This window comes from Cebus imitator, unplaced genomic scaffold, assembly GCF_001604975.1.
Source record: "Cebus imitator isolate Cc_AM_T3 unplaced genomic scaffold, Cebus_imitator-1.0 Scaffold759, whole genome shotgun sequence".
Classification (NCBI taxonomy): Eukaryota; Metazoa; Chordata; class Mammalia; order Primates; family Cebidae; genus Cebus; species Cebus imitator.
Window position 1 is genome coordinate 211,310 of NW_016108074.1, and position 20,475 is coordinate 231,784.

At 37.7% G+C, this 20,475-nt stretch overlaps 1 protein-coding gene and 1 pseudogene across 1 annotated transcript in view; one reads left to right on the forward strand and one right to left on the reverse strand.

Annotated features, from left to right (window-relative positions):
* Positions 1-3,761: 3,761 nt before the first annotated feature.
* LOC108297003 (putative G antigen family E member 3) overlaps positions 3,762-20,475 on the reverse strand; it is a 38,791-nt gene continuing 22,077 nt past the window's right edge. Inside the window, exons 2-5 of the mRNA XM_017519620.2 lie at positions 6,397-6,488; positions 5,968-6,073; positions 5,109-5,234; positions 3,762-3,872 (exon numbers count right to left, since the gene is read on the reverse strand). Of these exons, the coding sequence (XP_017375109.1) occupies positions 3,850-3,872; positions 5,109-5,234; positions 5,968-6,073; positions 6,397-6,480 (339 nt within the window). The 5' untranslated portion in view covers positions 6,481-6,488 and the 3' untranslated portion in view covers positions 3,762-3,849. The remainder of the gene's footprint in view (positions 3,873-5,108; positions 5,235-5,967; positions 6,074-6,396; positions 6,489-20,475) is intronic.
* On the forward strand, positions 18,689-19,999 carry LOC108296992 (annotated as a pseudogene).

The window sequence follows — 20,475 nt, forward strand, 5'->3', positions numbered from 1 at the left end:
AAAAAAAAAAAAGTGTTCAACATATTGAAATGCAAATTAAAAACAAGAGGATATATACTACTACACAACTACTAGAATGACCAGAATTGAAACAACTGACTATACCAAGTGTTCATGATGGTATGGAACAACTATAGCCCTGATTTACTGCTAGTGGGAATGCAAAGTGGCACAGTCCACTTTGAAAAATGTTTTGCCTGTTTAGCAATAAAGTTCTACGACTGCAAATGAATTCAAGAAAAATAATTTATGGGACAAGCAAAGCAAACTATACATAGCATGTGAATGTTAATTAAAATATAACAGTATTAAGTACAAAAAGATTGTTATTTAGGTTGGTGCAAAAGAATTGCAGTTTTTGCCATTACTTTTCATGACTTTTAATAGCAAAAACTGCAATGACTTTTGCACCAACCTAATATAATAAAAGATGCATGTAAACTGAAAGGGCTGAAAACCGGCTGTTCCACTGGCCAAAGATTTGAACCTGAATAAGATACTTACCTTCTCTGATCCTTAGCTACCTCATCTATTAAAAAGAGATAATTGAGTGGAGAGATTTATATTTTTTATGAAAAGGGGAATAATAACCAGAGAGATTAAAAGCTATTTACAGTGAAACTACCTAGAGCACACACATCATGCCCTGGAAGAAGCTCCTCCCAACCACTTGGGTTTACAGGGCCAGCTTCTATGTTCTGAGCATCCCCTGGCTCATCCCTGTCATTGCTTGTTTTACGTTTGTATTGTCATAATCTTCAGAATGGTTCTCTACTAATTAGACTCTGAGCTCTAAGAACTGTTACCCTGCATGAACCATTCCTATGTCCTTAGCCTCTGTCTAGACTAATGCCCAGAGCCTGATTCCTAGGTTATCAGGCAAGTTTTGGGTTTTTGTCTTCATGTTTGTGACATGTGCTACCCACTTAACCAAATATGCCATTATTAGACCAGCAATTTGTTTACTGTGAATAGTACATTGCAAATGACAAATAACAGAACTATCTTTCCAAACTTATGTTCTCTTAGGCAGGTGTTTCTGGCCTTCATCCCACACTTTGTCTGGAAGTGCCTAGTACTAGCACATTTCCTATCTTTATGTTCATAACAAATCTTGGACATCCTGGTCAGATTGGCCCTCAGTTAAGGGTTGTATTGGCAAATTCACTGATCTTCTCATATCCAAAGGGGCTGAAGAACAGACCAGTCCATCAGTAAACATTTTTTGAATCAACACAAGACTGTCTATCTGGTTATTTTAGTATTTATAAGTGTAAGGCATAAATGTCACTCAACCTTATGGCAAAAAAAAAAAAATCAAGAATATAAACCCAGTAATCAACAGATATGGGAAGTCCAATCTAGTTATTTTACTCTCACAATCGTTCTTTCCCTTTGACTCTTGATTCTAGGCTACAGTATTCATTGTTTTTGTTGTTTTATGGGCCCCTTGCCTGTGTTCTTCTACTCTTCAACTGGTTTTCTATTTATGTGGCTGTTTCTCAAACTAGAGTGTGGTATCCCTCATGGCAAGTACTTTTCAATTTCAGCATCCCAAACACTTCCTTAACATGGCAGGCATTAATGCATGTGTATCAAATTAATATTTCATAATGACCCTAGCAGTGGAAAGCATCTCCCTCACTTTGGAGTCATTATTGTAGATGTCGTTTGAAGGTCCCACACATACAGTCTTTGGTGACAAACCCTGTAGGGGAATGACTCTGCTATGGTGCCCTGGAAACTCTGCATCTCGCCAGATAGGCCCAGGTATATAGACTTAACTATAGACGGAGCTGAGTCTTAACAGAACACCCAGTGGTTCCTCTTGGAACAAGGGAAAAGCAGCAGCATGGTAAGTAGCTGGCATGAAGTCATTTCTCACCTACCTCCCTATACTGCTGGAGCCTGACACAAGGCCATTACTCATCCATCTCCCTAGTCTCAGTTGGGCACAGGACGTTCCTTCTAGCCCCAACTTATAGTTGTGGGCTACAAAACTGCTTACTGTCATAGATTATGGCTATGGGCTCCTCATTGGCGGAGAGACCCACCACCTAGGCTGTCTGTCACTGAGCACATCTGATTCAGTGCCATGCTGTAGAACTAGAGACATAGGAAGCTGACACAATTTGATCTTGCTTTTTCTTTCTCTGTAAGTTAATAAAATGTTTGGATGCATCAAGCATATTGTCACCTTACAAGTCAAATCTATGGAAGTGTGACAAGCTAACCTAATAATACCAGTAGTGATACTTGTGGCTGTTAGACACTGCAGTGCTGCTTAGGAACCGCTTGACAACTTGACAGACTCTGGTAGTGAGTCATAAGGTGGTGCATAACCAGAATATTGACTTACCTTCCTTGGCATCACACACCTCAAGTGTGATTTCAGCACACAATACTTAGAGCAGATTTTGCCAGGTATGGGTAACTTGCAAACCAACTTTAGAACTGATGCCAGGTCTGATGCCAACTACATCATTCTATTAATATATTCAATTTAAAAAATAAAAAATCAATAAGGAAAAAAAGAAAAAGAAAGTTTAAATCAGTTTAAATCAAATTCATCAAAAAGTTAATTTGATATCCCCTACTTGAAATTCAAAAGCAATATTGCTTGCTAGAAGTATAATTGTAAAGGTTAAAAAATGAAAAAAAGAAAATTTTAATGAAAAAATGTAATCTAATGAGACAAATCTATTTATAATGTAATATCTCCTCCATATAGGTTTGCTCACTTATTCATGATAGCAGTAATTTAGTATACACATTACAATTCTATTTTAGAAATATAGATGCAGATCTGAATAATTTAAGAACATTTTCCAGCCAGTATATTTCAGGACCAGGATGGAAACCCACGGCTGTTTCATACCTTGGCCAAAAAGAGACAGTACAGATATGACTCAAGAAACTTTACCTCAGCTTATGGATGCCTCACATATTTTGTGGCAAATTGGGATACCTTTAAATTTAGGCTCATTTTTTAATTTGGAACATAGATCTTAAATCTTTTTGGATCAAAGAAATATACTTAAAACTCTGTAGGGGTAAAAATCATTAACATATGTAATCCCCTGGCATTTCCTAAGCACTGTGGACTCTGAATGAAGTCCTTTGTTGAAGAACTGTTTTATTGGGATGGTAAGATGAAAATGGGAGCTCAGAGATGTAATGTAGAAACTTCAATGTAATTTACCACAGAAACCAATTAATAAAGAAAAGTCCTATGATCATCAGAATAGATGCACTACAAGTGTTTGATAAAATTCAACATATACTGAAGATAACTACTCGTAGCAAACCAGGAATAGAAATTCCTTACTCTGATAAACTGCACCCACAAGAAAAATACAGTAAACATTATGGTGAAATGTGGAAAATGATCTGTTTCTGATCAGAAACAAGACAAGGATGTCTACAATTGCCAATTGTATTCAAATTGTACTGGGAAATTCTGTCCACTAACATGAATGAGACAAGTAAATAAAAGGAATAATATTAAAAATGGCAAAAAAAAACCCTCTTATTATTCAAAGGTTATATGATTGTATATGTTAAAAATCCAAAAAGATCTAGAGGTTAACTTTTGGAATTAATAAGCATAGTCAGCAAGGTTGCAGGATGGAAAATCAATATATTATCTCTATATACCATTTCGAACACAGGATTTAAAACTTCAAAATAGATATAATTCTCAAGAGTATTAAAAACCTGGAAATAAATTTAACAAAAGTGTGCAAGAATTCTTTGCAGAAAAATGTAAAACTTTATTAAAAGAATGTCAGCAGTAAACTTTCCAGCATAAGAGCGACATTCTTGGTTTCAGTCTTCATTTGTCTTGGTTTAAAACTCTGGTTGCCCTTCACCTATAATACAAATATAAAATTAGGGCATGTTACTCAGCAGATTTTTATTTAGATGACACTACAGGTATACAACTACAATGTTGATTAGCTAAAATCAGAACCTTAAGGGTGACCCTTTAGCTTACATCCAGTTAGCCTTTGAATATACTTTGAAAGTAGACTTCCAGGCATATTAACAATATATTTAATTCATGCCACTTTTTCTAGTACAATATGGAAACAAAGAGACTATTTGAGTTCAGAATGAATTAAATCAACTGAATCTATTTTTTATGTATAAGTAGAAAGCAAAAACATGCATACACTTTCAGTAAAAATTCAACTCAACAAAAACCTAAGGAAAAAAAGAATTTTTTAAAAGTACCATTTAAATATTTTGATATGAAATAACACTCTGAATATAGAATATGCTTAGAACTGCCTAAGTGAAGTAAATAGAAAAGTCAGTATTACATTTGTTTTGTGTCTCTTGTGGAAAAGTGTAAAAATGTTACTTTGGACTAGTTTACCCATTATACCGCTGCTTTAAGTAGGGTGACCATTTGTCACTGTTTTCACCGGTACTTTTGCCTCTTTACATGCTTAAGAGCATTTCAGTTTATTCAGTAAACTAAATACCCACGCTAGCTTCAAGCCATTACCATCATAGTTAACATCACAATATAAACTGATGATTATTATAAACAAGTTAGGTATTTGTTAAAATCAGGCCTTTATCAAAATATGTGAAAACTGATGGCTGTTGGTTAAATGACTTACATTCAAAAGTCAGAAAACATTTTCATATCTTTCTTTTAAAAATGACACATGAAATCATATATATCATGCACAACATGATATATTAAAAATATATATATATATAGTGAAATAGCATGTGCATTACTTCACATAGCTGTGAAGACACTTGAAATCTCCTCTCTTAGCATGTTTCATATCTTTCATATTGTGATTGAATTAGCTTTGACCCAATTTTTCTCTATCTCTTGAACTCCTGGCCTCAAGTGATCCTTCTGCCTCGGCCTCCCAAAGTGCTGGGATTAAAAGCATGAGCCACCACACTTGGCCCTCTATCTCTGATAATGTGTAAGGTAACCATTTGGGGTCTGAGCTATCTTCAAAGACTTGTTATATGTGAAGCATGCTAATAAAATAGTAGTAATTTTACCTGTGTGTCATGCAAAATATAATACTGTGAAAAGAGAAACCCTATAATTTGCATCTTAGTGAATGACATACCTGCTTCCAGCACTGTAGTGAGATCAAAAGTGGGCAGAATCCCCTCCCTGACATCCGGACCATCGCCAGGCTCATCCTCTATCTTAAGCAGAGCTAGTTCCTGTTGAAGAGCTTCCACATCAGGCTCTTAAAGATAAAAAGGTCATCAATTTACAAATTAAAACATGAACTATGAATGAGGAAATGCTAATATTTATTCCCTCATTGTGAAATAAAAACCTGTAGCCTAATTATTTCAATAGTCTGTTGCCAAAAAACAGGAAAGCAGAGATTTTCAAAGACTTCCCTTTCCTTTCCCAAAGTTGGCCCTAGACACCTTACTCGTCCCTTTTGTACTCATTTGTTATACTTAGCACATTAAATCAGTGATTTCTTTGAGTCAGTCTTACTAGACTATGAGCTTTATGCAGAAATTTAGCACTGACATCTCCAGCACTTAGCATATTATGTGGCATGAGGAAGCATTAATAAATGTGTGAAAAAAGTATCAAAAAAATACATGATCTGTCAGCAAATGGCAGACTAGGAAGCTGCAAGCTGCCATTCTTCCACAGAAACATTAAAAAAAAAAAAAAAGGCAGAAACTTGTGGAGTAAAACCATACAAGAGGTGTGGAAAATACTCAGAGTTTTATGGCAACCATGCCAATATCCAATCAATGAAAAACCTCCATCAAAACAGTAGAAAAGTTTTGTGGCTTTTTATGCATCCTTGTCCCACCCCTCCCCACAGCAGCAGTAGGAAATGTTTAAGATTCCTTCCTAATGTTTTCTGTCCTCCTGTTACTGCTATGTCATAAAATATAATGCATAAATACATCTCCACCGCCCACAATCATTATTCTTCACTCTCCCTTCACCTTGAACAGCAGGTGCTCCTTCACTTTTGATCTCCCCACTGGGTGCAATACCCTGAGTTTCAGTTGGTGGCTCCACTTGACATTTTTCCTCAGTGGGCTGCTGGACCTAAGGGTATAAGTTTGTATGCAAATAAAAAGTCAGTAATATTAATACACACAATGCATCTGTGCATAATAAGTCAATCATAAGTCTAATGACATTTTCCACTATATATACATATGTATACATAGTGAAATATCCACATCTATATCCATATCCATACAGGCAACACCAGAATATAATACTCCTGAACCAAAGTTTCCTTCATGAGATGCCATTAATATTTTTTATCAGCATGGAAGACATGTATCAGTTCATGTACCCTAGCTCAGAAATATTTTTAAAACTAAATTGTGTTAATAGGAAACATCAAATGTTGAAGGACTCACAATCGCAGGTCCAGCCGGCTGGGAAGACTCTTCGTCATTTCCTCTTTCTGAGGATTGGGGTCTTGTTCTCACATGCTCACTCATAGCTACCACTGAAAATAGAATATTGTTATATGAAAAATGTGTGTAACAACTTAACTACATATATATGAACATTCCATAGCAAAATAATGATTTGTACTTTTTTAATTTTGAAAGTATTTTCAAAATGAGTCACAGGGCAATGATAAGCACGCATGCTTTCCAATCAAAATAGTACCGATTTGTTTACATCATAGTGAAACAAGCATAGAAATCACCTTAATGTCATAGTAAAAGAAAGGGGACTTTTAAATTTTTAAGAGTTTTGGTTTCACCATTAGACTCGCCATCATGAACACGTTTTTGAAAATATGGGCCAAGAATTGAAACTGAAGTGACTACTGCTTTTGCCCAACTCTGACTAACTAGGCCCATTTCTCCTCCACATGCCAACCCTCGCCTCCCAAAAAATCATGGCTTATTGGAATGCACAGCTTCGCCCATTCTTTCCCATGATGTCCATGGCGGAGGTGAGAAGTTGCAACACAGTGAAGGTTATGCTCCTCACAGGACACCTCTGCCAGGCACTCTACAGACCTCAGGGCCACAGTCACCAGCCCACAGCGTTCCCAGTTCCCAAGCCCCTTCCTTACCACCCATGACGTCCCTACCGAGGAGTCTGGAAGCTGTCCTCCCTCAGAGGGTTCCAGGAGTTTTTCGGGACTCAGACACCTCTAACAGCTTTCTCAGCACTCGCCCCATCTTCACGTGTCTCTCCCCCTCCGCGGCTCACCTTCCTCCCTCATCCCAGCCCAGCGACAAGACCCATGGCGGAGTCACGACCTGGGAGAAGCCAGATGACTGCCAAGAGGCACGTTTCCCTCAGAAGCCACGGACTGTGCCACAGGACCTGTCCGAAGCTCGCTGGCTCCTCACATTCACTCACAACTAAATTCCCAAGACCGACCTGTGGACCTACCGGCTGAGTCTCAGTCAGTAAGAAAGAATGAAGATGGCGGAAAGAATGAAGAAAGGACTTTTCCTTACAGAACTCTACGTGGACAAAGGTGGGCAACAAGGCGCATGCGCAGCAACGGACATGCGCAGCAACAGACATGCGCAGCAAGGGACACGCGCAGCAAGGGACACGCGCAGCAACGGACACGCGCAGCAACGGACACGCGCAGCAACGGACACGCGCAGCAACGGACACGCGCAGCAACAGGTCTGTGCCGCATGCGCACTGAGTGGGGTATTCCCCACGTGACTGACGTTTTCCTGCCTCTGTGGAGAACCTAAACCACAAGCTCTCCTGACAATGAAAATGAACTTGCAAAGCACTTTTCTTTTTCCCCCACCCAACCTTTTTTTCACTTCCAATGGCTTTGGAGAATATGAGCCCCAGGTTACTCTTAGGGAAGAATGTGTTTCCGAAAAATTCATCATGATAGAAATAAATATTAAATATTTTAATACCTATTTTACATATGCTCTCATAAATCATTTTCTTGCCTCCTTCATGAGTTTGCTATCATCCCTGCAATGATCGTACCCACTCCAATACAATAAGAGATTCATAGTTTTTTACTACATTATTGTACCTTCAAAATCATGGATCTAACCGGACAAAGTTAAAGTGGTAGAGAATCAACATTATTTGTGGAATCCCTGTTTCACCCACTGTTTTGAAGTGGCTCTTTTATCATCTCCTACATCCCCACTGAATTTTGTATGTAACTCTCTTTTAATTTTTTTCATTGAGTTATTTATAACTGTACCACTACTATACTATTTTGATCACTATCACTTAATTATATTAGAAATGTGACATAATGCTTGCCCTCCCTCATTGCTTTCTCCTTTTCTATCTATTCTAACACGTTTGTCTTTCAGATGAATTTCAGAATCATTTGATCAGGTGCTAAAATATTCTTGTTGATATATTAATTATTATTTTTAAATTACATCTTAACTGAGGGACAATAACCGTCTTTTTATTTTAGAATCTCTCTATCCAAGAAACAGCCACTCCTCAATTCCTCAAGTCTTTTTATGTATCCCTCTCAATGATTTTATTTGCTTCATATTAGTTCTTCACATTCAAATTAAATTTATTCTTGGGCATTTTTATTGTTCTCTTCTGTTGCAGACACATGTTTTCTTTCACTCCACTATGTTTTTCATAGAAGTCAAACAAGCTCTGTTTGCAAACAATATGATTCTATACCTAGAAAATTCCAGACTCTTTTCTCAAAAGCTCCTTGATCTGATAAACAACTTCAGGAAATTTCAGGATCCAAAATTAATGTGCAAAATCCAGGAGCATTTCTATACACCAATAACCTTCAAGTTCAGAGCCAAATCAGAAACATGATCCCATTCACAATTGCCACAAAGAGAATAAAATACCTAGAAATACAGCTAACTAGGGAGGACAAAAGTCTCTACTATGAGAACTACAAAACACTGCTCAAAGAACTTGGGGATGACACAAACAAATGGAAAAACATTCCATGCTCATGAACAGGAAGAAGAAATGTTGTCAAAATGGCCAAATTGACCGAAGCAATTTATAGATTCAATCATATTCCTATTAAACTACCAATGACATTCTTCACAGAATTAGAAAAAAAACTACTTTAAAATTCATATACAGAACCAAAAAAGAGCCTGAATAGCCAAGGAAATCCTAAAATCCTAAACAAAAAGAATGAAGCCAGAGGCATCATGTTACCTGACTTCAAACTATACTAGGAGGTCATGATACCCAAAACAGCATGATACTAGTACCAAAATAGGCATATCACTCAATGAAATAGAATACACAGCCCAGAAATAATGCTGCACAACTCACACCTATTACCATCTGATCCTCAACAAAGTTGACAAAAACAAGCAATATAAAAATGATTCCTTATTCAATAAATGGTACCGGGATAACTGGCTAGCTATATGCAAAAGATTGAAACTGGACCATTTCTTATACAAAAATTAAAGAGGGATTAAGAACTTAAATGTAAAACCTAAAACTATAAAAATCCTGAAAGACGACCTAGACAATATCATTCTCGACATAGGAATGGGCAAAGATTTCATAACAAAGATGCCAAAAGCCATTGCAACAAAAGCAAAAATTGACAAATGGGATCTAATTAAACTAAAGAGTTTCTTCACAGCAAGGAAACTATCCAGAGTGAACACACAACACACAGAATGGGAGAATATTTTTGCAAACTATGCATCTTTCTAAGGTCTAGCATCCAGCATCTATTAGGAACTTAAACAAATTTACAAAAACAGGAAAAAAAAAAAAAAAAAAAAACAGGCGCAGTACCTCACAACTGTAATCCCCGCACTTTGGGAGGCTGAGGTAGGCAAATCACTTGAGGCCAGGAGTTCAAGACCACCCTGGCCAACATGGTAAAACCCTGTCTCTACCAAAAATACAAAAATTAGCTGGGCATTGTGGTGCATGCCTGTAATCCCAGCTACTAGGGTGGCTGAGGCCAGAGAATCACTTGAACTTGTGAGGCAGGGGTTGCAGTGAGTGGAGATCATGCCACTGCCCTCCAGCCTGGGCCACAGACTGAGACTCTGTCTAAAACAAAACAAAACAAAACAAAGCAAAACAAAAACAATACCATTAAAAAGTGGACCAAGGACATGAACAGACACTTTCAAAAGAAGACATGGATGTGGCAAACAAGCATATGAAATAAAGCTCAACGTCACTGTTCATTACAGAAATGCAATTCAAACCACAATGAGATATCATCTCTCACCAGTCAGAATGGCTATCACTAAAAAGTAAAAAATAATAATAATAATAACATGCTGGTGATGTTGTGGAGAAAAAGAAACACTTATTTACTGTTGGTGGAAGTGTAAATTAGTTCAACAACCATGGAAAACAGTGTGGTGATTCCCCAAAGACCTAAAAACAGAACTAACATTTGATCCAGCAATCCCATTACTGGATATATAGCCAAAGGAATATAATATAAATTGTTCTATCATAAAGACACATGCATGCGTATGTTCACTGCAGCACTGCTCACAATACCAAAAACGTGGAATCAACCTAAAAGCCCATCAATAGTAGACTGGGTAAAGAAAATGTAGTGCATATATACCATGTAATAGTATGCAGTCATAAAAACCAATGACATTATCCCCGTTGTTGGAACATGGATGGAGCTGGAGGTCATTATAGTTAGCAAAGTAATGCATGAACAGAAAACTAAATACTGAATGTTCTCACTTAAAAGTGGGAGCTAAAAGTTAGAAAAAAAATTGACACAGAGGAGAACAACAGACACTGGGGCCTACCAAAGAGTGAGGGATGGGACGATCAGGAAAAATAGTTCATGAGTACCAGGCTTAATACCTGGAAAACACAAGAATCTGTACAACAAACCCTCATGACACAAGTTCACCTGTAAAACAAACCTACATCACATGTACTCCTGAACTTAATATAAAAGATTTTTTTAAAAAATAAAGAAAAACAGATTTCAAAACAAAAACTTTGAGAGGAGACAAAAATGTCACTATATAATAATAAAGTGGTCAATTCATCAAAAGCCTATAACAATTTTAAATATATATGCACCCAACGCCGGAGCACCCAGATATATAAACCAAATACTATTAAAGAGAGAGATAGGTCCCAATGCAATAATAGATGGACATTTCAGCACCCCACATTCAGCACTGGACAGATCTTCCAGACAGAAACTCAACAACAACAACAACAACAACAACACAGATTTAATCTGCACTATAAACCAAATGGAGCTAATAGATATTTACAGAACATTTCACCCAATGGCTAGAGAATACACATTCCTTTCCTCAGCACATGGATTAGTCTCAAGGACAAACCATATGTTAGGTTATAAAAAAAATTCAACAAAAATGAAATAATATCAAACATCTTGTCAGACCACAGTGGAATAAAACTAAAAATTAGTAACAAGAGGAATTCTGGAAACTATACAAATACATGGAAAGTCAACGATCCGTTCCTAAATGATTAAGGGGTCAATGAAGAAGCTAAGAAGGAAATTGAAAAATTTCTTGAAACAAATGATAATGGAAACACTACATACCAAAACCTATGGGATACAGCAAAAGCAGTACTAAGAAAGAGGTTTATAGCTATAAGTGCCTACATCAAAAAAGGTAAAAAACTTCACATAAACAATCTAATGATGCATCTTAAACAGCTTCAAAGAAAGAGCAAACCAAAACAAAAATTAGTAAAAGAAAAGAAATAATAAAGATCAGAGCAGAAATAAATGAAATTGAAATAAAAAAAAAACCTACAAAAGAATAATAAAACAAAAAGTTGTTTTTTAATAAGTTAATCAAATTTGACAAACCATTAGCCAGACTAAAAAAAAAAGGAGAGAAAAAAACCCAAATAAATAAAATCAGAAATGAAAAAGGATTTGGGAGGCTGAGGCAGGAAGATCACTTGAAGCCAGGAGCTCAACACCAGCATGGCCAACATGGCGAAATCCCATCTCTACTAAAAATACAAAAATTAGCTGAGCATGGTGGTAGGCACCTGTAGTCTCAGCTACTAGGGTGGCTGAGGCAAGAGAATTGCTTGAACCCAGGAGGTGGAGGTTCTAGTGAGCTGTGATTGCACCATTGCACTCCAGTGTGGGCAACAGAGCAAGATTCTGTCTCAAAAGAAAAAACGAAAAATAGAAAAGAAATGAAAAAGGAGACATTACACAACTTATGGTGCAGAAATTCAAAGGATCATTACTGGCTCCTATGAGCAACTATATGCCTATAAAATGGGAAATCTAAATACATACAACCTCTCAACATTGAACCAGAAAGAAATCCGTAACCTGATCAGATCAATAACAAGTTACAAGATCAAAGCCATAATAAAAGGTCTTCCAATAAAGAAAACCCAGGACCTGATGGCTTCACTGCTGAATTCTACCCACCATTTAAAAAACTAATACCAACCCTACTCAAACTATTTTGAAAAATGGAGGTTGAGGGAATATTTCCAAACTCATTCTATGAGGCCAGTATTACCCTGATACCAAAATCAGACAAAGACACATCAAAAAAAGAAAACTACAGGCCAAAATCGCTGATGAATATTGATGCAGAAATCCTCAACAGAATACTAGCAAATCAAATTCAACAATACATTAGAAAGAATATTCATCATGACCAAGTGAGATTTATCCCTGGGATGCAAGGATGTTTCAATGTATGCACATTAATTTATGTGATAAATCATATCAACAGAATGAAGGGCAAACGCCATACAATCATTTCAATTGATGCTGAAAAAGCATTTAATAAAACTCATTATGTCATCGTGATACAAACCCTGAAAACACTGGGGATAGAAAGAACATCCTTCAATGTAATAAAAACCATATACCACAGACCCACAGCTAGTACTGAAGCGGCCTGGTTGCCTCAAATAACAGCCAGAATTCTTGGTCTCATGACCAAGGAAATCAAGGACACGGACCCACCAAGAGTGAGCTTTAGAGCAGAAATTTAAGAGGAGAAAGAAAGATGACAGCTCTCTGCTACAGAGAGGGGTCCCAGAAAAAGCGTTGCCATCCTGCAGTGAAATACAGGGGTTGATATAGATGAGCTAGTGGGGAGGAAGTATCTGATCTACATAGGGTACAAACAACCAGATAGGACCAGGTGTGTCATCTGCATGGGTCGTGAATCTCTGGCAGCCTCCACCCTAATCTTTTATTATGCAGGCGGGTCCTCAGCCTGAGCCACTCCATGTTGCTCATTTATTTCTTAGTATGCATGTGCTAAAAAAAGGGAGGTAGAATCCCCATGGTGGAGATGCCTGGCCCTAGGTGGCCTTTTCTATCTGTGCAGCTCCTTGCATCCCCCTATGAAAGCTTCCAGCTTCCTTATCTATGTTTGGCCCTCAATCTTCCAGGCTGCTTTTGTTAGAAAAGAGGTGATTTATGGAGCTGCTTTTTTTTAGAAGGGAAGTTCTTCCTAGGATTTTTGCCCTCACTATCTGCCAAAATAGTTACTTTCTGAATGAGGAAAAACTGATATCCTTTCCTCTAAGTCCTGGAACATGACAAGGACTCCCTCTGTCACTGCTGTTATTTAACATAGTACTGAAAGTCCTAGCTAGAGCAATCAGATGAGAAAGATATAAAATGCATCCAAGTTAAAAAGGAAAAAGTAAAATTATCCTTGTTTGCAGATTGTATTCTCTTATAAGCCTAAAGACTACACAAGAAAACTTTTTTTTTTTTTCTGAGACCGAGTGTCACTCTGTCACCCAGGCTGGAGTGCAGTGGTGCGATATCGGCTCACTGCAACCTCCACCTCCTGGGTTCAAGCTATTCTCCTGCCTCAGCCTTCTGAGTAGCTGGGATTACAGGTGCCCACTACCACACCTGGCTAATTTTTTGTATTTTTAGTAGAGATGAGTTTTCACCACGTTAGCCAGGATGGTCTTGATCTCCTGATCCACCTGCCATGGCCTCCCAAAGTGCTGAGGTTACAGTCATGAGCCAACACACTCAGCCAAGAAAACTCTTAAAACTCATTTTTTTTAATTCAGTAAAGTTGTAGGATATAAAATCAACATACGAAAATTAGTAGCACTTTTATATGCCAAAAGTGAACAAGGTGAAAAAGGAAAAAAAAAGTAATTGCATTTACAATAGCCACACATAAAATTAAATAACTATGAATTAGCTTAATAAAATAAGTGAAAGAGCTCTATAATGAAAACTATAAAACACTGATGAAGGAAATTGAATAGGACACCAGAAAATGGAGTAATATTTTATATTCATGAATTGGAAAAATAAATATTGTTAACATGTACATACTACTTAAAGCAGTCTACAGATTCAATACAATCCCTATCAAAATACCAATGACATTCTTCACAAAAATAGAAAAAAAATTCTAAAATTTACATGAATAAATTTTTTGTTGTTGTTTTTTTGGAGATGGAGTTTTGCTCTTGTTGCCCAGGCTGGTATGCAATGGCATGATCTTGGCTCACTGCAACCTCCGCCTCAGGGGTTCAAACAGTTCTCCTGCATCAGCCTCCCAAGTAGCTGGGATTACAGGCATGTGCCACCATGCCTGGCTAATTTTTTGTATTTTTAGTAAAGACGGGGTTTCACCATGTTGACCAGGCTGGTCTCCATCTCCTGACCTCATGATCCACCCACCGTGGCCTCACAAAGTGCTGGGATTACAGGTGTGAGCCACCACACCTGGCCATGGATAAAATTTATATGGATAAAAGACCCAGAATTAGCCAAAGGTATCCTAAGCAAAAAGAGCAAAACTGAAGGAATCACATTACCTGACTTCCAATTATACTACAGAACTACAGTAACCAAAACAGCATAATACTGGCATAAACACACACACATAGACCAATAGAACAAAATAGAGAACCCAGAAAAATATCCACACACCAGGCCAGGCATGGTGGCTTATGCCTGTAATTCCAGCACTTTGGGAGGCCGAGATGGGCTCATCACCTGAGGTAGGGAGTTCAAGACCAGCCTGACCAACATGGAGAAACCCTATCTCTACTAAAAAAAAAAAAAAAAAAAAAAAAAAAAAAAAAAAAAAAAAAAAAAAAAAAACCCTAACCAAAAAAAAAAAAAAAAAAAAAAAAAAATCCACACACCTACCGTGAACTCACTTTTTACAAAAGTGCCAAGAACATACACTGGGGAAAAGACATTCTCTTCAATAAACTGTGCTGGGAAAACTGGATAGCCATTATAGAAGAGTGAAAATAGACCATAAGCTCTGGCTACATACAAAAATCAAATCAAAATGTATTAAAGACTTAAATGTAGGACTGAGAACTATGAAACTGCTACAAGAAACATTGCAGAAAATCTCTAGGACATTGGTTTGGGCAAAGACTTCTTGAACAATACTGCATAGGCACAGGCAACCAAAGCAAATATGGGCCAGTGTGATCACATCAAGTTTCTGCACAGCAAAGGATACAATCAGCAAAGTAAAGAGACAACCCACTTTGGACTGTGGAGATGTTTACAAACTATCCCTCTGACAAAGGATTTATAACCATAATATACAGGAGCTCAAATAACTGTATAGGAATAAATCTAATAATCCAATTAAAAATAGGCAAAAGATTTGAATAGACATTTCTCAAAAGAAGATGTAGAAATGACAAGCAAGCATATGAAAAGATGCTCAACATCATGGATCATCAGATAAATGTAAATCAAAACTACAATGAGATATCATCTCACCCCAGTTAAAATTGCTAATATCCAAAAGAAAGGCAGTAACAAATGCTGGTGAGGATGTAGAGAAAAGGGAGCCCTTGTACACTGTTGGTGGGAATGTAAATTAGTACAACTACTATGGAGAACAGTTTGGAGGTTTTTCAAAAGACTAAAAATGGAGTTAATATATGATCCAGCAATCCCACTGCTTGGTATATACTCAAGAGAAAGGAAATCAGTATATGGAAGAGATACCTGCATTCCTACGTTTGTTGCAGTACTGTTTATAATAGCTCAGATTTAGAAGCAACTTAAGTGTCCTTCAACAGATGAATGGATAAAGAAATTGTGGTACATATACATAATGGGTTACTATCAGTCATAAAAAATAATGAGATTCAGTCATTTGCTACAACATGGATGGAACTGGTCATTATGTTAAGTAAAATAAGCCAGGCACAGAAAGACAAATATTGTAGGTTCTCACTTATTTGTGGAATCTAAAAATTAAAACAATTGGACTCATCAACATAGAGAGTAGAAGGATGGATACCAGAGTCTGAGAAGTGTAGTGGCGGGGAGCTAGGGGTAGGTGAGAATAGTTAGTAGGTACAAAAAAATCTAGAAAAAAATGAAGACTATTTTATTTCACAATAGGGTGACTATAGTCAAGCATAATTGTATATTCTAAAATAAATAATGTTTTTATATTAAAATACAAAGGATAAGTGCTTGAGGGGATGGATACCCCATTCTCCATGATGTGCTTATTTCACATCGCATGCCGGTATCAAAACATCTCATGTACCTTGTAAATATATAGACCTACTTTGTACTTACATTTAATATAAAAGTAGATTTTTATAAATTCAGTGTATGTTGCATCAAGTTGGTCTGCATGGTTATTCAGGTTCTAGAGTCCAAATTATAAAATACCAAAACAGTGAGTAGATTGCTTTAAATTAATGTGTCCTAAAACATAAGAAACGTTTCAATGAAGGTAAGAACTTACAAGCAATGAGTGTAACATGGAAAATAATGATATAATCAGAGTGAATTACTAAACCAAACCTAAAACTAGGCATAGAGCAGAAGTGCTGTCATAGTCTGACAGGTTCAACACTGTTGTAGGAACCAGAGGCTCCTTATTCACAGTGATAAACATAGGTTTTTTGTAGCTTCTGCCCTTAGTTGAGCTACTTCAGATGCTGGTGCTTGTGTGAACACACTCCCTTGTGTGATTGTATGAATATCATTTTCATACCTGCTGCATAGGAGTTAGAGCACATGCAAAGTATGCTGGCATTCAGATGTGTATCTTTATTTTTCTGATACATAGTGGATTGTATTGAATACCTAGCTCTTAGTAGAATCCTCTGACAGGCATTTAACACAAATCATAACATTCCTCTGATGGGACAATTCTGCAGAGTCAATATCCTTACAACATAATTTCCAACACTGTGTTTTTAGTGAGTCATACTACTTTTGTCCCAAAATAAATTATAAAGCTAATAACATGGGCTGAAAAGCACCCTTGTGACTTCATCAGAGAAAATGAAACTTAAAATTTACATCCATCTATGCATGCAAGAAGTCATGACACCACCCATCCATCAATTCAAGAGGTATGATTTGAGATCCTCCGTAGGTCATAAGCAAAAATACAGTTCACATACCTTTAAAAGAATACAAAATTACAGTTAGATAGGGAGAATAAGTTTACGAGATCTTGAAAAATGCTGAGAGTGGATATTAAGTGTTCTCACCACAAAACAATAACTATGTGAGGTAATGCAATGTTAATTAGCTATATTTAACCATTCCATAACACATATGTACTTCAAACTATCATGTTGTGCACAATAAATACATACAATTTTATCTGTCAATGTAAATATAATAAATACATTTAAAAAAAAGTCTTCAGCATTAGGGCAAGGGAGCCTCTGAAGGAACCTTCTTCCTAATTTTGAAACTCTGGTCCTCTCTAGCCTTCTCTGAGCCCAGTTACTTCCTTTGGATGTTCTTTGACATATTTATGTCCAGCTCAGACATAAAAGCTCTCAGAGACAACCATGGATTTTATGCATCTTTTTAGATGGTGTAACACTGAGGTTCTCCTCACTAGCTATGGGCGAATTACTACAAAATACCCAAATGACCAAAGTGCTACATATCCACTTGAATGGTGCTTTTCAACCCATAGGCATCCCAGAGCAGGAACTGCAACATCTAAACCCTTGTTTACAATGTAAAATTTTGAGGTCAACTTAAAAAATATGCAGGTTAAGCATTTGACTTATTACTAAGCAAATGTCTATCTCAATTTATCTGAAGAGAGGAAATGTCTGTGATTCTTTTTGTTCCTAAATTGCTAGAAATATGACTGAACTTCTTTCAGGTGAAGTAGGTTATTGGTAGAATTTGCTATAAATAACTAGTTGTAGATATAGCTTTAAACATAATGTAAATGTCAAAATGAGCCTTGGTGGATAACCACATACAAAAAAAAAAAAAATCAATCCAGACACAGTCCGTATACCTTTCATAAAAATGAACTCAAAATGGATCTTAGATCCAAATGGAAAACTGAAAAACTTCTAAAAGACAATGTAGGAGAAAAATCTAGGTGATTTGGGGTTTGGTAATGACTTTTTTTGAGACCGAGTCTTGCTCTGTTGCCCAGGCTGTAGTGCAATGGTGTGATCTTGGCTCACTGCAACCTCCGCCTCCTAGGTTCAAGTGATTCTCTTCCCTCAGCCTCCCAAGTAGCTGGAATTACAGGTGCACGCCACCACGCCCAGCTAATTTTTGCATTTTTAGTAGAGATGGGGTTTCACCATGTTGGCCAGGCTGGTCTCGAATTCCTGACCTCATGATCTGCCCACCTCAGCCTCCCAAAGGGCTGGGATTACAGGTGTGAGCGACCACACCTGGCCTGGTGATGACTTCTTAAAAATAAGTCAAAAAATACAATATGGGGACGGCGTGAAAGCAGCAAGATGGCGGCGGCGGTGGCGGTGGCAGAGTTTCAGAGAGCCCAGTCTCTACTCAACACCCACCGGGAAGCCTCCATCCATCTGTTCCACTCCATTGTGAAGCGTGACATTGAGGAAAACGATGAGGAGGCAGTGAAAGTCAAAGAGCAGAGCATCCTGGAACTGGGATCTCTCCTGGAGAAGACTGGACAAGCTGCAGAGCTTGGGGGACTCCTGAAGTATGTATGTGTGACCCTTCTTGAATTCTATCAGCAAGGCTAAAGCAGCTCGCCTGGTCTGATCTGTTTCTTGATATGGAAGCAGCTACAGGGCAGGAGGTGGAGCTGTGTTTAGAGTACATCGAATGGGCCAAATCAGAGAAAATAACTTTCTTACGCCAAGCTTTGGAGACAAGACTGGTGTCTTTGTAATTTGATACCAAGAGGTACCAGGAACCATTGTATTTGGGTTCTCAGCTGCTGTGGGAATTGAAAAAGATGGAAGACAAAGCCCTTCTGGTGGAAGTATAGCTTTTAGAAAGCAAAACTACCATGGCTTGAGCAACCTGCCGAAAGCCCGAGCTGCCTTAACCCTGCTTGAACCACAGAAATGCCATCTACTGCTCCCCTAAATTGCAGGCCACCTTGGACATGCACTCATGTATTATCCATGCAGCAGAAGAGAAGGACTGGAAAACTGCATACTCATACCTCTATGAGGCATTTGAGGATTATGACTCCATCGACAGCCCCAAGACCATCAAATCACTGAAGAACATGTTGCTGTGCAAAATCATGCTCAACACCCCAGAAGATGTCCAGGCCTTGATGAGTGGGAAGCTTGCACTTCGGTATGCAGGGAAGCAGACAGAAGCATTAAAATGTGGACTCAGGCTAGCAAGAACAGATAACTGGCAGATTTTGAAAAGGCTCTGACAGATTACTGGGCAGAGCTCCAGGATGACCCAATCATCAGCACACACTTGGCCGTGTTGTATGATATCTTACTGGAACAGAATCTGATCCAAGTCATTGAGACTTTTTCTAGAGTACAGATTGAACACATATCTAGTCTCATCAAACTGTCCAAGCCTGATGTGGAAAGGAAATTATCACAGACGATTCTTGACAAGAAATTTCATTGGATTTTGGACCAGGGGTAAGGTGTCCTGATTATTTTCAGTGAACCCCCAGTAATAAAACTTATGAAGCTGCTTTGGAAACAATTCAGAACATGAATAAAGTAGTAGATTCCCTCTACAACAAAGCCAAGAAACTGACATAGAGTTGGATGTGTAGCAGTAATTTGGAGAGTGTGTGTAGCGGGAGAGTGAAATCTTGGAGGGAAATTCTAGGAGATTCTTTTTTCTTTCTTTTCTTTTCTTTCTTTCTTTCTTTTTTTTTTTTGTTTTTTTTTTCGCTCAGACAGTTTTTAAATCCTCATTTGGTACATCTGTATTCCAGCCAATACGTGTGCCAGTTTTCATATAATCTTTACTGGCCCAACTTGAGAGTGGGGAAATTGCTTTAAAAAAAGAAAAGATTATTCGAAATAAAAGGAAAAAGGCTTACACTACCTAAAGCTGTGTTCTCTGCCTCCTGGGAGAGGGCCGCAAAGCTAGGCACCCAGCCAACCACTGGGGGGCCTAATCCACCTGCTGGGCATCACCTCTCCTCCTTCTCACAATTGGGTGACCATCAAAAGCAACAACTTTTTATTCTGTTTGTACTGAACCAAAACAAACAACTGTGTATAGACTACTGTTTTCTTTTTTATTTGAAATGAGGCCTTTTGGTATTGTTTCCCCTACC